Source organism: Cimex lectularius, unplaced genomic scaffold (genome assembly GCF_000648675.2).
Source record: "Cimex lectularius strain Harlan isolate CLEC.00 unplaced genomic scaffold, Clec_2.1 scaffold341, whole genome shotgun sequence".
Taxonomy (NCBI): domain Eukaryota; kingdom Metazoa; phylum Arthropoda; class Insecta; order Hemiptera; family Cimicidae; genus Cimex; species Cimex lectularius.
This window is the reverse complement of record NW_019393064.1, coordinates 220193-235794: the sequence shown is the minus strand read 5'-3', so window position 1 is coordinate 235794 and position 15602 is coordinate 220193. Positions and strand designations below refer to the sequence as shown.

Genomic DNA, 15602 nt, shown 5'->3' with positions numbered 1-15602 from the left:
CTTTAATATTTTTCAACATAGTATTACCAACGAACATTGAATTCCCTGATTTCACGTCCCTAGCCTCTCACTGTTAATAACTTTTGTTCTGTAAGCCGTACAGTCATATAAATAACTTATTTAAGAAAAGTACTATTTTTTTTTTGTACGTCCTCCTATAAAGTGACCTAGGTTTTGAATTTCATTTTCCGGACCTCCTCTACATAAAATTTATGTATATAATTTGTTTTCCTTTAAGTCCATATACTCAGTCGCGTTATATGTTTCAATTTACTTTAACCTGACTCTAATACACCAGTAACGTTTTGTCATGAATTGGATACCTTATTCCAGAAATACATGACATTACTGGGTATGGTATGGTAGAAAAGTATACTAGGAAGCGGGGTTTGCACTCCCCAGGCACTGCAGCCTTCTGGCTTATTGTAACTTCCTATTTCCTTAGTTCAGTCAATAGACTCAATCCTTCTTCTTAGAAGTATCAGGTCACTGACTCTCGCTGCTGCAATTTGATTCCCTAAGCTTTTTCCATATGTTACGTTAAACCTCCATTGAGCTGTTGCTTCGCAATTGAAGATGATATGAGTGGCTGTTTCCTTCTCCTCATTACATAATCTGCAAATGGGATCATCGCTGTATATACCCATGTTGTGTAGATGTTTTCACAGATGCCAGTGACCGGTTAATAGTCCCACCACTCCTCTGAGTTCTCCAATTGCAGCAGTATTTTTGGCGGTCTCGGTGAGGGTTGTATCATCAAAAGTTTACTATGTCTAGCACCGCTATCCACTTCTCCTTTTGTTTTGTTTGGATCCATTCTGCGATGGAGGATTCTATGTAAGTTTTTGTTATCCCAAGAATAGGTTCGGGGCCTATGTATGGTCTTGCAGATCCTTCTCTGGCCAGTCTGTCTGCTTTCTCGTTACCCAAAATTCCCCGGTGACCTGGCACCCAAGATATCATCAGGTTGTTGTGTTTCCCCAGGTTTTGGAGATTTTGGATGCCTTCACTGACTAATTTTGATGTGATTCTTTTACATGCTAATGCTTTAATGGCTGCTTGACTATCTGATCTTATGAGGATTTTTTTTGACAGTTAACCTCTTTTAAGATTTTCCAGGACACAAGCGTTGATGGCATGTATTTTTGCTTGAAAGGCCGAAGAGTGCTTCCTTAATGAGTTTGATTGCTCATGTTGTGCTTGTATAGAAAACGCCTGATCCGGTTCCTTCGTTTGTTTTGGAGCAATCTGTGTACCATATCATTGATGCTCACCTGTGTTCTTCCTCTCCTTTATAGTCCATTGGGATTTTATAGGAAGTTGTAAAGATTGTTTCCGGGATCATATAATCAGTCCCCCATTTCTAATAATGGGTGTATGATTTTGTTGATTATGGTTGTATGCCCCAATTGTTTAGTTTCTTTCCATTTTAATTGTTTCTGGAGCCTAACTGAGCTTTTTCTAGCCTCTTCTTGTATGAATATTTCCAGTGGAAGTAGATTTAGCAAAGTTTCTAATGCATTTGTAGGGGTTGTTCTCATTGCCCCTGTGATACATAGGTTTGCTAGTCTTTGTACGCTGCCTAATGTTTGGGTAGCTACAATTTGTCAGTATGCTGGGCTCGAATACAGGGCTGCTGGAAATTCATTTAAAAAAAGTTCAGTACGACTTTACCCAAAAGGTACCGAAACATCGCTACAAATAAAAGAAAATTTCTGTTTGCCTTGTTTATACAATACTGCAAGTTTCATAAACTCCCAAACATCATAAATCCACAAATTCAGAAACTCTTGTTCTGATGAATTGAAGTAAAAGGAAAAAAGGACATTCTAGATATTCAGTTATGAATAATATTAGTAGGGAAAAAGTCGTTGCAAATGTTGTTCGGATCATATTTGGTACGTTGTCATTGGAAAAGAAAATTATAAAATCATAAGAGGCTTAGTCCTTTCAGTACTATTTATAGTTTAATAAAATGATATGACTAATTCAACAGTGGATGCTAGTTAGGTAATTTACTAACTTCCTCCCACAATAGATATGGCACACTCTATCATCATTAGTTTTCTTGCTCTGGTCTTGGTATATGATTAAATTTAATAAAACTTAAATAACAGTATTTTTAATTTATTCTTTTTAATTAAATAATTTTGGGTTGCTAAATTGTAAAAAAAACAATATAATTTAGGACAACATTTGTCTTTTGAAAACCCAACACATATTATACATTTATACAATTTTGTCGTTAATGTAAATATATCTGGATGACATATTTATTTTTTGTTCGTATGAAATAAGGTGCAAAGTGTTTCTTATTGAGACATGTAAAGTTTTTCGTTTCAGGTCAACCCTTAAATCCTAAACAAATATTTTCCCAGAAATAACTTTATCTTGCCAGATAAGAGATTGCTTAGCCTAAATTATTATTTCAAATATTGTTGTCAACCTGGTGTTTACACATTTATTGTTAAAATCAGTTTTATAACAATTAAAATTTAATTTTTTTAAATTCCCTAGTTTCATGGTCCACTTGATCAATTAATATATTACAATTAATTAAGGTTTTTAGTTGAGATAAAAAAGTCAGTGTCACGAGCGGGATTCGAACCCACGATCTTCGGCTTGATACGCCGCTGCTCTACCACTTGAGCTATCGTGACCTCAATCCACTCGGACACCAACTTCCCATCTCAACCACCTCTCCTTGTATGAATATTTCCAGTGGAAGTAGGTTTAGCAAAGTTTCTAATGCATTTGTAGGGGTTGTTCTCATTGCCCCTGTGATACATAGGTTTGCTAGTCTTTGTATGCTGCCTAATGTTTTGATAACTACTTTTTGTTGAGCTTTGTTCCACCAGATAAGTGATCCATAGGTTATTCTGGGTCTTATTACTGCCGTGTATAGCCAATAGGCCATTTTCGGGTAGTTGTACAGAAATTTTATGTTCCAAAGCGTCGTAAAGTTTAAAGTAATTTTTAATTTGACAAGGTTTACAGAATTCTAATATATTCGCGATCAAAGGTTATCGTAGATTCTCAAAATCAACCCTTTATACATTGAAATCCATAATTGTAAAAAATTTATGTAAAAAAACTATGCCAAAATAGACTTACTTAATGGTGAAGGAGTATTTTGCTGAACTCGCTGTCTTGCAATGGCTATCCCCACGGGGATACCACCACTGTTATTCCCTATGAACAAATCAAAAACAAATAAATACTCTGAGGATCAAGACAAGAGGCATGTAACAATTAAAAAAGAAAATCATCGAATTAACTTTTTCAGTGATTTTTTCCCTATGTCAAGATTGAATTACCTGTAATATCCGTCTTAGAGCTTGTTGTAACCTCTTGAACTTGACAAGGCGTTGCCGCTGGTTCTGATTTTATAAGACTCCTCGGGGTAGTTCTCGAACAGCCGCCTTCTTTCATCCCCTTCCCACACCATCCTGAAAAGCAGATTATTTCATTTTAAAAATAGAAACGAGTATGAAAAATGCTATAAGTTTTGAAGTTCATTTGCATATTTATTCAAAAGGATGTTGTTATCAGAATTAAGCCCGGGGTAGCGTGCGATGCGACACGCGATACACGAACTCCTATGCGCGAATGGTTCCGAATGAAAAATCATGCAATTAGTCCAACGACTGGGATCATGTCGACATAAAATAGTAATAAAAGCTCTTTGAATTGCATTTCTATGACAAACATATACGCAATAGGTTTAAAAAATAAACTTTAAAAGTAAAAAAAAAATTTACCAAGACTGTTCTTTCAAGATATTTGTCCTTTAATTCTAGTGTTATATTCCACTAAAAGAGCAAAGGGACAAATAAGAAATTATAATGGCAATAATGGAAACAATAAAGAGATTATAAAGCAATGGTTAGAAAATTTTCTTACAATTTAAAAAAAAATCATTTGTCAAAGCTCAAATCTATAAGAAGGAATGGATCAGGCCATAGTTTGACTTTTTAATAAACACATGAACATTAGTTTGACTGTTCAGTTAAATACATGAATTTTAGTTTGATTGTTTAATTAAATACATGAACGTTAGTTTGACTATTTAATTAAATACCTGAACGTTAGTTTGAATATTTAATTAAATACATGAACGTTAGTTTGACTATTTAATTAAATACCTGAACGTAAGTTTGACTATTTAATTAAATACCTGAACGTTAGTTTGACTATTTAATTAAATACCTGAACGTTAGTTTGACTATTTAATTAAATACTTGAAAGTTAGTTTGACTATTTAATTAAATACCTGAACGTTAGTTTGAATATTTAATTAAATACATGAACGTTAGTTTGACTATTTAATTAAATACCTGAACGTTAGTTTGACTATTTAATTAAATACTTGAAAGTTAGTTTGACTATTTAATTAAATACCTGAACGTTAGTTTGACTATTTAATTAAATACTTGAAAGTTAGTTTGACTATTTAATTAAATACCTGAACGTTAGTTTGACTATTTAATTAAATACCTGAACGTTAGTTTGACTATTTAATTAAATACCTGAAAGTTAGTTTGACTTTTTAATTAAATAAATGAACGTTAGCAAAATGAAAACCGAAAAGTTAATGATGAGAATAGATGATACAATTCAAAATATATACATTTAAAGAAGAAAGCAGCATTGGGTGTATTTTCACCAAGAAAGAATAATTTGGAGGTTATTAACCATTATAATCGAAAATAATTGACAGTTATATTAATTATCTCAACCAATACATAAACATTAATAAATTGAAAGAAGTTATTTGGTCAATCGGTCCACGAAATCTAATGGAGTTATTATTAACTTCAACTTAGTATTAACACGAATCATATTTATCAGACAAAACTAGTCACAAAGGTTGAAACAGTTTATAGTTCTTCTTTACGCGTTGAATCGGGAGTACCACAAGGTACAGTCTTAGGCCCAACTTTGTTTCTTTTATATATTAATGATTTTTTGAAAATTATACTCTCTGGAAAAATTTTTAGTTAGGCAGATAATACTGGTATCATTTTCTGAGGTGATAATTTAATTAATTTAACTAAGACTAAAAATAATGATATGAAAATTATTAATTTCCAGTTAAACTAAAACTTTCTACTTTTAAACAAAAAAATGTATTGTATTACACTTTTCATTGAAAAAGAAAATATATACGAACAATTTAAAATTTGCTTTTCATACTTGTGATGATAATGATGCGTGTTCTTGCTTGCCTATCCCTTTTGCTTACAGTATAAGATATCTTGGTGTGACATTAGATTCGAATTTGAGATTTAATTTACATATTGATTCTTTTTTTTCCCGTCTGAGAAAGCTCTTTTATAAATTTAGAATTTTACGCAAGTTTATGAAAATTGAACTCTGAAGGGCAACATATATATTTCTCATGCACAATCCATAATAGCCTATGGTATTGTTTCCTAGGTACTAATAAATGCTACATTAAGACTCTGAATGTAACTATAAACTCACTTTTTAAAATTATTTTATGTAAGTGTATAGATATAATACGAAAAAATTATACACTGAATTTAAAGTAATGAATCTATACCAAATCTTTCTTAAATGGTCATGTTTGTATATTATTTTTTTTTAAGAGAGGATTATTATTCAAAATTTCAAAAACTACAAAGGAGGCAACAAATTTACAATTTCAAAAATTTTAAATTGTAGTTAAGGTATTTTAAAGCCAAGATTTTTTTTTCAAGCTATAAGTTTATTCTGTATTATATTTATTTATTTGTTTGTTTTTCATTATTTCATGTTTATTTCTCTGATGGTCTTCAAAACCTCCTGCTGTCTAGTACAAGCTTTGCTTTTTGACAGCAGGCAGGGATGTACCAAAATATTTTTTTTTGCTATAAATTTATACGTAATGTAAATTCTTGCGAATAAAGATTTATTATTATTCCATTAATTAAGGTTTTTAGTTGAGATGAAAAAAAGTTAATGGCACGAGCGGGATTAGAACCCACGATCTTCGGCTTGATTCGACACTGCTCTACCACTTGAGCTATCGTGACTTCGATCCTCTCGGACATAACTTCCCATCTCAACCCCACGTTTTGAGTTTTCCCTCCTTTTTGCCATTTTTCAAATGTCGTGTAATCTATTTGATTCTTGGCGACAAATGAAATGGCCACGGAGAGCTTTAGTGAAGGTATACTTCATTTAANGAGAGAGAGAGAGAGAGAGAGAGACAGAGAGAGACAGAGAGAGACAGAGAGAGAGAGAGAGTATGTGTGTGAAATATGTAAATAGTTTGGTGATAGTGATAGAGAGGTAATGTTGATGGTATGTTTTATTTAACCGGGCAAAGTTCTATGAACCTTTGTACCACTTGTAAAGCGTGGAGAGTGATATTTTTATTTCCTTTTTAAATAAACAGTGTGAGCTGCCGTTTTCGTTAAACATAAAGCAGAGGCGAGTATGTTTTTCATTCTCCTGTGTTAATTTCCCAATGTGACCGCAAACTTAGGCCTGCTAGAATGTTACTTTCATTTTGCTAACTGCTGGCAATAGCGCATAGTTTCAACGACCTTCCGCCATCCGGATGGGCCATTCCATTCAAGGAAATTAGCCTTCCGGGAAAAGAGTTTTTCCACGTTTCATTTCACCGCCGTGGAAACGGAAAAAATAACCCCTAAACACGTAAAGATTTACGCCTTTTCGGAAAAACGGGTGATTCACGTATCAACAACAGCTGGGGGCCATGGGGTCGATCAAAGTACAGCGAGGGTGAAGGTGACTCATCCGGGTGAAATGCGGACAGTTAAAAGAAGAATGATTGATCCCCAACAATTGATGTATCCTTCCTTTTATCTACACTTTGAAAGGGAAACGTGACAACAATTACCTCTTTCAACTTTGCTGGATAACTCATCCCGACATTCGAGCACCCAATAATAATAAGTTGATTAATTAACATACAATTAATGTCTAACAATATTTTTAATTCGTATTTGACAAAACTTTCCAAAATTTTATATAAGGTGAGATTTAAATGTCTTTAGGACATTTTCGTAGGAAGGAACTAAGCATTAAGGCCATTTCGGTAGTTTCATAACAATCCTACCAACTCACTCATTTTTCTCTATTCTTCTCCATAAAACAGGATGTACAGTTTTAAGATAGTGTATGGTGATTAGTGACCGTTAATCGTTAATTATTCAGAAATCGTTAGATGCGGTCTGGTATGATGTAGGTTTCAGAAAAACATTTTCTTTATCGTGCCAACGTTTCGATCTTCATTAAGATCATCTTCAGGGCCTAGGATTTAAAACATTGTTTAAATTTAAAAAATACCTATAGGATGTGGAAAAAAGTGAATTTATACAATGCAAAATAAATATTTTTTTATGGGTGGTGATTAGTGACCGTTAATCGATAATTATTCAGAAATCGTTAGATGCGGTCTGGTATGATGTAGGTTTCAGAAAAACATTTCCTTTATCATGCCAACGTTTCGATCTTTATTGAGATCATCTTCAGGGCTCAAAGTGTTTGTCTTCTTTGCAATTGTGCCATTCTTACGTGTCGTACTGAGAGTTTCTGTTTAATTTTCATTAACTAATTATCTCAGGTATGTTAATTAAAGTTGAGCCATTTCAAAATCTCGAAATTATTGTAATGCAAGTAAGCCTAACGCTTTGTCCTGTTAAGGAAAGAAATCATTAGTGATTCGGCTACGTTCCTCAATGAAGATGGCGTGAAGTCGAAACGCGTATTGAGTGAATCGTAATTGACTAGAGAAAATATACAGATTTCGTTGAATGACAAGTGTTGATCTTTTCAACAAGAAGACTTTTATGAATTTATAAACAATAATCAGCTTAAATATAGGGTGACAGAAAAACGTTCACCGTATTGGGTTGAATTATCTAATGTTTTTATTAAGTAATAAATAACACTTAAATATAGGATTTGACCAAATTATTGCATATTTTTGTTTAAATTGTTTAAATTTAATAAATACATGTAGGATGTGGAAAAAAGTGAATTTATACAATGCAAAATATATTTTTTGTATTCATTCAAAGTATTTCTACTCACTCAAATTGTTTGTCTTCTGTATAATTGTGCCATTTTTGCGTGTCGTGTTGAGAGTGCCAGTGAGAACATAAAACAGCAATATCTCACTGGCACTCACAACACGACACGCAAGAATGGCACAATTACATTTGAGTGAGTAGAAATACTTTGATTGAATATAAAAAATATATTTTGCATTGTATAAATTCACTTTTTTCCACATCCTACATGTATTTGTTAAATGTAAACAATGTTTGTAAATCCGAGGCCCTGAAGATGATCTCAATAAAGATCGAAACGTTGGCACGATAAAGAAAATGTTTTTCTGAAACCTACATCACACCAGACCTCATCTCACGATTTCTGAATAATTAGTTTTAAGTTAGGTAAAAATTACGCATAACAGTGGTCGAAAAATTCTTTCCGCGTCAATACGAACTTGTTTATAAATAAATGACAAAACGCACATTGAAGGATGTCGCCAATAAAAATTAAGACCAAGCGGTTTTTAGTTAGTTTAAATTATTTCACTTACCGTTGGAAATTTATTTGTGTCTGTTTATGTTCTGCTATTTATTGCTTTTCGTTACATTTTTTTTCAATGGTTGTTACTAATGTGGATCATTGTATTTAGTTAATCCTATTCCTATCCTAACCCTTCTCAAACATTTGTTGCTATATGAAAACTTTTCTAAACAAATATTTATTTTGCTTAATTTTCATAGAAAGAATTTAAAAAAGATTCAAGACTTCTTTACCACATTTCAGTTTGCAATAATGATGAATAGCAAAGAGATAAATACAAAAAAAAATTGCTAATATCAAAAAATGTATTGTAGATAAACAATCTGAGAGTAACTACAGAACGAATTGAAGCTTTATAACTTACTTTATTACTTCGAAGCCGCGGGCAAGTTTAGATATTGAGATAAAAGGTTATTTTCACCTGAATGAGCTCCACCATAAATATTATAATGGGACCTTATTACAGGCTAGGACCTCCACCTACACTATTTTAATAAAAATCCTTTTTAATTCCGACGAAAACGTTGCAGGGCTTGTTTCACCCTGGCTATTAACCATATTGACCTGATCCGTCAGAGTTCATTAATCCTCGGCGATAAACAAATTTATAAAAAGAATCACGGCGCGAAGAATATGAAACTTCGTTCGCCTTTTCTTATTAACCAGGTCTGCTAGTCTGTTTTCATTTATTCAGAAGGAAAAATCATTTTTCATCTTTAGGGCGATTTCGAGCATATAAATGATCAAATTAACCCCTTTGTCTTGAAGGGAGGGATTTATTTTAAGCAGGGATATCGTTGTAATTACAGGCAAATTATTCGTAAGAATTATTCGATATCGCCGAGTAACCATCGCCTCGCCCGGCTGGACTGCCAGCTTATAAAGCAGATCGAAGATAACAATTGGAACGATCAGAATAAACACCTGTTGTTGGCCCTCGCCGTCAAAAGTACCGGAGGTGGGCACCATTTGAATTATGTGCGGGTGAACTTGAAGCGGATTCCTAAAACAAAACCACTTTAAGCGGGAACACACTTACCCGATGCAACGCTAAGCGACGCAAAACCAAAGTCCAATTTTCCGTAAGATTGTATTACCCCCGTGCACATCTGCCCGATGCCACGCAACGCTACCCTACTCTATGTTACGCGACCCCCACTGTCCAGATTTTCGTCGAGTAGCATCGAGTACAGTCGAAGACAAAAGAACAGGACACTCATAATTTTATTTCAAACTATATGTATTATTGTCGTTATATTAATTACAACATACTTATTTTAATAAAAACCAAATTAAGCGAGATCAAAATTTCATTAGTTTTTATTTAAAAAAAATAATTTTAATAATTTGGCAGAACATTGATCAGAACATGTTGATAAATATGTTATAATAATATTGATAGAAAGAATTCAACTAACAATTTATTACATGGTTGTGCTCATAAAATTTAACTAACAATTTATTACATGGTTGTGCTCATAAAATTTAACTAACAATTTATTACATGGTTGTGCTCATAAAATTTAATTAACAATTTATTTCATGGCTTTCCTCATAAAATTACACCATTTTTGGGTACTCTTGAACTCTCTCTTCAAAGTTCTTTTCAACTTTCCCTCACGGTACTTATTCGCTATCGGTCTCGTAGTTGTATGAAGCCTTAGATGGAGTTTACCACGCGCTTAGGGCTGCACTCTCAAGAAACCTGACTCTAAGGAGAGGCCCACCCGGACCCGGACCCGGCCGTCTACGGGCCTGGCACCCTCTCGGGATCGCGGCCTCGTTCAAGATGGACTTGGACGCAGGGCTCGGAGTCCGGGGTAATTGGACCCTCCTAAACACTACATTTCCCTAAGGGAGTACCCCTTGGGATTCAGTGCTGGGCGAGTACGTCTGAACAGGTCACTCACATTTTTTGTAGTTTATTGCAAACTAGGTATATGTAATTTTGTCGTTATATTAATTACAACATTCCTATGATTAATGTAAACAAAATTGAACGAGATCAAAAATTCATAAATTTTTATCAAAATTATTTAATTATGATGGTTAGGCAGAAAATTTAACGAAACACCGGAATTACTTTATTTAAAACAATTAAGTTTAACACACAATTTGTTATATGGGTGTGCTCATAAAATTTACTAACAATTTATTACATGGTTTTGCACATAAAATTACACCATTTTCGTCGATTAGCGTCAAAACTGGACACTCATATTTTTTGTAGATTATTTCGAACTATGTATATGTAATTTTGTTTTAATATTAATTACAACATTCCTATTTTAATGTAAACCGATGGTTGAACGAGGTCAAAAATTCATAAGTTTTTATAAAAATTATTTAATTATGATGGTTAGGAAGAAAATTTATTAAAACACCGGAATAACTTTATTTAAAACAATTAAATTTAACTAACGATTTATTAATGGTTTTTGGCTCATAAAATTAACTAACAATTACATGGTTTTTCACATAAAATTACACCATTTTCGTCGGTTAGCGTCAAAACCGGACACCCATATTTTTTGTAGATTATTTCGAACTATGTATATGTAATTTTGTTTTAATATTAATTACAACATGCTTATTTTAATGTAAACCAAATTAAACGAGATCAAAAATTCATGAGTTTTCATAAAAATTATTTAATTATGATGGTTAGGCAGAAAATTTATCGAAACACCGGAATAACTTTATTTAAAACAATTAAATTTAACTAACGATGTATTACATGGTTGTGCTCATAAAATTTAACTAACAATTTATTACAAGTTTTGCTCAAAATAGTGCATTAAGAACAAAAGAGGCGTTGCGATTGTGATACTGATTTGTGATACGCGCTGTATGACTGTACGTGGCGTGCGCTTGATGTCGCATAGATGTGCACGCCCTACTAAAACGAGATAAGGCGTCGGGTAATATCGGGTAGGTGTATCAATACGTAAGTAAAAGAATAAAACAAGTCTCTTTGACATCCCTAATAAAACTTAAAGGCGGTTCAAATTCTATTCACATTCCCAAATTTGATTTGGTTGTTGTCTTTCGCATGAAAAAAAGTGACCTGGAATTGACCATCTTTCTCATTCCAGCATGTCTCACTTCCTCGGATATAAGAAAAGCCGGACGGGATGATGTACTATGATCGGAGGTCACGGTACGTAGGTAAGCACTCGGAAAGCTGTCAATCCTCGTTGGCAAATTCTGAGCGAGGTCCTCTTTACAACCCTTGTCAACCGGACAAAGGATCAAGACCAAGGAGTTGGCTCTCTTATCTCCATATCCACTCAGATGGAAGTACTTATGGCCACAATTTTAACAGCAGATATTTTAATTTTCATTTAAGTGTTGCCATGGTGTAAGACAGGCTTTTGAAACAATTGACTTTATGCTCAATTCAATTGTGATTTAATTAGATTTATATGGTTAAGAATAAATCAATGCACATTCATTCTTTCGTTTGTTAAGAGAAAAACAATAACAAATCTTGAAAGAGAGAGAGAGGGAGAGAGAGAAAAAAGAGAGAGAGAGGAGAGAGAGAGGAGAGGAGAGGAGAGGAGAGGNAGAGAGAGAGAGATAAAGATAAAGAGAGAGAGATAAAGAGAGAGAGAGAGAGAGAGAGAGAGAGAGAGAAAGAGAGAGAGAGATAAAGAGAGAGAGAGAGATAAAGAGAGAGAGATAAAGAGAGAGAGGAGAGAGAGATAAAGAGAGAGAGGGAGATAGAGAGAGAGAAAAGAGAGAGAGAGAGATAAAGAGAGAGAGAGATAAAGAGAGAGAGATAAAGAGAGAGAGAGAGAGAGAGAGAGAGAGAGAGAGAGGAGAGAGAGATAAAGAGAGAGAGGGAGATAGAGAGAGAGAAAAGAGAGAGAGAGGAGAGAGAGAGGAGAGGAGAGGAGAGGAGAGATAAAGAGAGAGAGGGAGAGAGAGATAGAGAGAGAGAGGAGAGAGAGAGAGGCGAGAGAGAGGAGAGAGAGAGAGAGATGGAGAGATGGAAAAAGATACAGACAGTGGAAGGAAGTGAGCGAGAAGACTGAGAAGAGAATTCTGAAAAGGAAAGACATTAAATGTACTGTGTATATGTAATATATATACATGTATGTATAATGTGTGAAATTAAGACCAACAAATAGCTGAGGTTATCGCCGGTCCACTGCATGTTTGTAGTTCTTTCTTTTTTTAAAATAAAATGACATTGCAAAGTGTAATACTATTAATACTATAAACATATAGTAATGTATGTCAGAACGAATAATGGGCTAAGTTTGTTTTAACTTAATGCGACAAACATTGTAAACCATATGCTTGGGAAAAGGGGACAGGAACACTATTGACGTCATTTAGATAAAACGGCATATCGTGCCGAATTGACGTCAATAGTCAGCCCATAGCCAAGGGGTTTTACGGTGGGAGGAACTTGTTTCGCGCAAGGCTCCAGACATTTATTGCTTACGTACGACAGAGCTGTCATCCCTAATTATTCATATTCAACGTTTATCAGACTGCAATTTGTGAGTAAATTGTTTGCGGATTTTTGTTTTTGTTTTTAATCTCACCTGGAATCGGTTTGCAGGGGCAAGTATCCTTCCGAGATATCTTGGACTCTTCGGTAATGACCTGATGGACCTGAGACACGCTTCGGGTGTATCCTCTTGTAAAAACTTGCTCTTCGACTGTAACAAAAAAAACGAAACAAATGTGTCAGACGCTGATTTATCGAGATATTTCTGTTGGCATGCTGCAACCATGCAATTTCTATGTTAAAAAATGTTAGTAACTATGTACGTAGTGTAAAAATCCGAGCCTATTAATACTTAATGTTCCAATTAAATACAAAAAAAAGCAAAGCACTGTATAAAATAAAACAAAATCGATTTTTAAAAATTTATGCCGCTTTTACTTTGCGGATTCTCAAATTTAATGCCGAAGTAAGGGCTTATTAGTGAATTTTATTTTTTCATGTAATCATTAGAGCAGCCTTTATCTTTATTATCGAAATAAAATCTTTTTATAAATAAAATAAATAATATTATTAAGCAAAAACCAGTCGCGTTGTAAGGTTTCTTTAAGACACAGTAAAGTCCTCAATTTAACTAATTGGAAATGAATCCAATTTAATATTTTACCTCCCCTTAATGGATTCTAGAGAAATATCTCAAATCTAAAATCATTATTCTTTCTTATACCTAGGTTACAAAATAAACAAAGGATTCATTTCTATACAGGTGTTCGACTACTCGTGTTACAAATTTTGCTAGCAGATTCTACATTAAAAATGGAACCAAAAAGTCCTAATTAAATATGGTCCGTATCTCAACAGCTTCGAAGTTTATTCCCCTTTATTTGATTTTTTAAGATTTCACAAACTTTTCACGAATCCCCAAAAGAAATAATCCATGAGGTCTGGCCAATAATAACAATAATAGAATAATCCTTTAATCAAACACTTGCACTATTTCGGTTTCGAACCCAAATTAAAAAATGTTTAATAAATTCATTCAAAATTTCCTTAAGTTTTTTAAATTTTTTCCCTTATCGAGACGTCAACCACGGTTTTTTTTCCTTTCCTTCATAAATTTCTTCGAAAAAAAATTTAAAAAGCAATTACAATTACACCACTACAAAAGATATTAAATGGGGTATGTTTTCTGAAATTTGCTGGTCCCTAGGTTTGGAAATAGTAGTTTAGAATCATCATAGTAAGTTATTCAGCTTTGAAATGTTTTTTTGTCAAAGTTATGGCTACTAAAACGCTTATTTCACCAACGATTACAAGTTTAGTATTTATCACATCTTATTGGAAATTTAACGTAGTTTTCGATGGTATCAACGGATTTGTCCAAAACCTTTTAGTTTTGGAGTTATCACTGTTTATTTGAAGCAAGGTCGTTAAATCTTAAAAAATTAGAAAAAATGGAATAACTCCTAAACTGTTGAGATTCGGACCATAATTAATTAGGACTTTTTGGTTCAGTTTTGAATGTAGAATCAATTGGCAATGGAGTAGCCGAATAACCTGTATATAAATAAAATGAAATATTATTTGACATACAAGTTAGCTCCCAAGTTATTATCAAATAATCCTTTCATGCAATGGACATTAATTGGACAGTTCTAAAAATGCATTTCCTCTTCGATAACAAAAATACTGGGTCGTTAAATTGACACACTTTGCGTGTGAGCGCCCGCATGCGTGCTTGTGTGCACGGTATAATTTTTTGTACATAGAATCCAATACAATAATCATAGTTTTCAAATGTCATGTTTGGCTAGGTCTTTTATTTATGTTATAAAAGGATCAATGTTTTGGCTATTTTTGAAAGCTCTTCATTCTTTATTCACCCACATTGATTTTTGAGGTATTAAGTTAAACAAATCAGGGAAAGGATGACAGAGACAAAAAAAAAGGTCTATTCGTTTCGTATTTAACAGTAACCCTAACCATCCATAAACAATACCAAACGCATCATATCTTTAATTTTTGATAAAGATTGATTAGAATTGATCCTTGACCTCTGTTGCTTCCCAAGTAACAAATATTACTCGAATTATAGTTTTATTCAAATCCTTGTATCAGCACTGGTTTCTTTTTATTATTTCTTCTACTATGAGTCGTGGCAAATGGATCTCTTTAAACTTCAACGTACTTTTTTAACGTTTTGAAAGTGTGAAAGATACATTGACTCGAGGTCAGTCTGAAGATGAAAAACATAACTCGTGTATTTCTAGTAAGCTGAGTAATTTCTCTTTGAAAAATATAGTAATTTTTCAAGCCAAAAATGGTGTACACCCGTCAATTATGTTCCATAGCATAAAAAAACTTGGCGACTGCTTGAAGCACATTATACTCAGCGGATAAAAGTACTTCGTACGTTTTAATTAAGCTCTCGTATGTAGCCATAGATATTGGTGATCGATCAGCTCGTTGTGGACCAGTTTAATGATTATCATCCAAATTTGGACTCACGTGTGAAACGGAATGTGGTGGAAAATTACCATACCTTGATGTATTGTTACTCAGGGATAATAAC

At 33.5% G+C, this 15602-nt stretch overlaps 1 protein-coding gene across 1 annotated transcript in view; it reads right to left on the bottom strand.

Moving 5' to 3' along the window:
* LOC106673135 (F-actin-monooxygenase MICAL3) overlaps positions 1-15602 on the bottom strand; it is a 73008-nt gene that overhangs the window by 23482 nt on the left and 33924 nt on the right. The window contains exons 5-7 of the mRNA XM_014405133.2: positions 13128-13244; positions 3318-3449; positions 3115-3192 (exon numbers count right to left, since the gene is read on the bottom strand). Of these exons, the coding sequence (XP_014260619.1) occupies positions 3115-3192; positions 3318-3449; positions 13128-13244 (327 nt within the window). The remainder of the gene's footprint in view (positions 1-3114; positions 3193-3317; positions 3450-13127; positions 13245-15602) is intronic.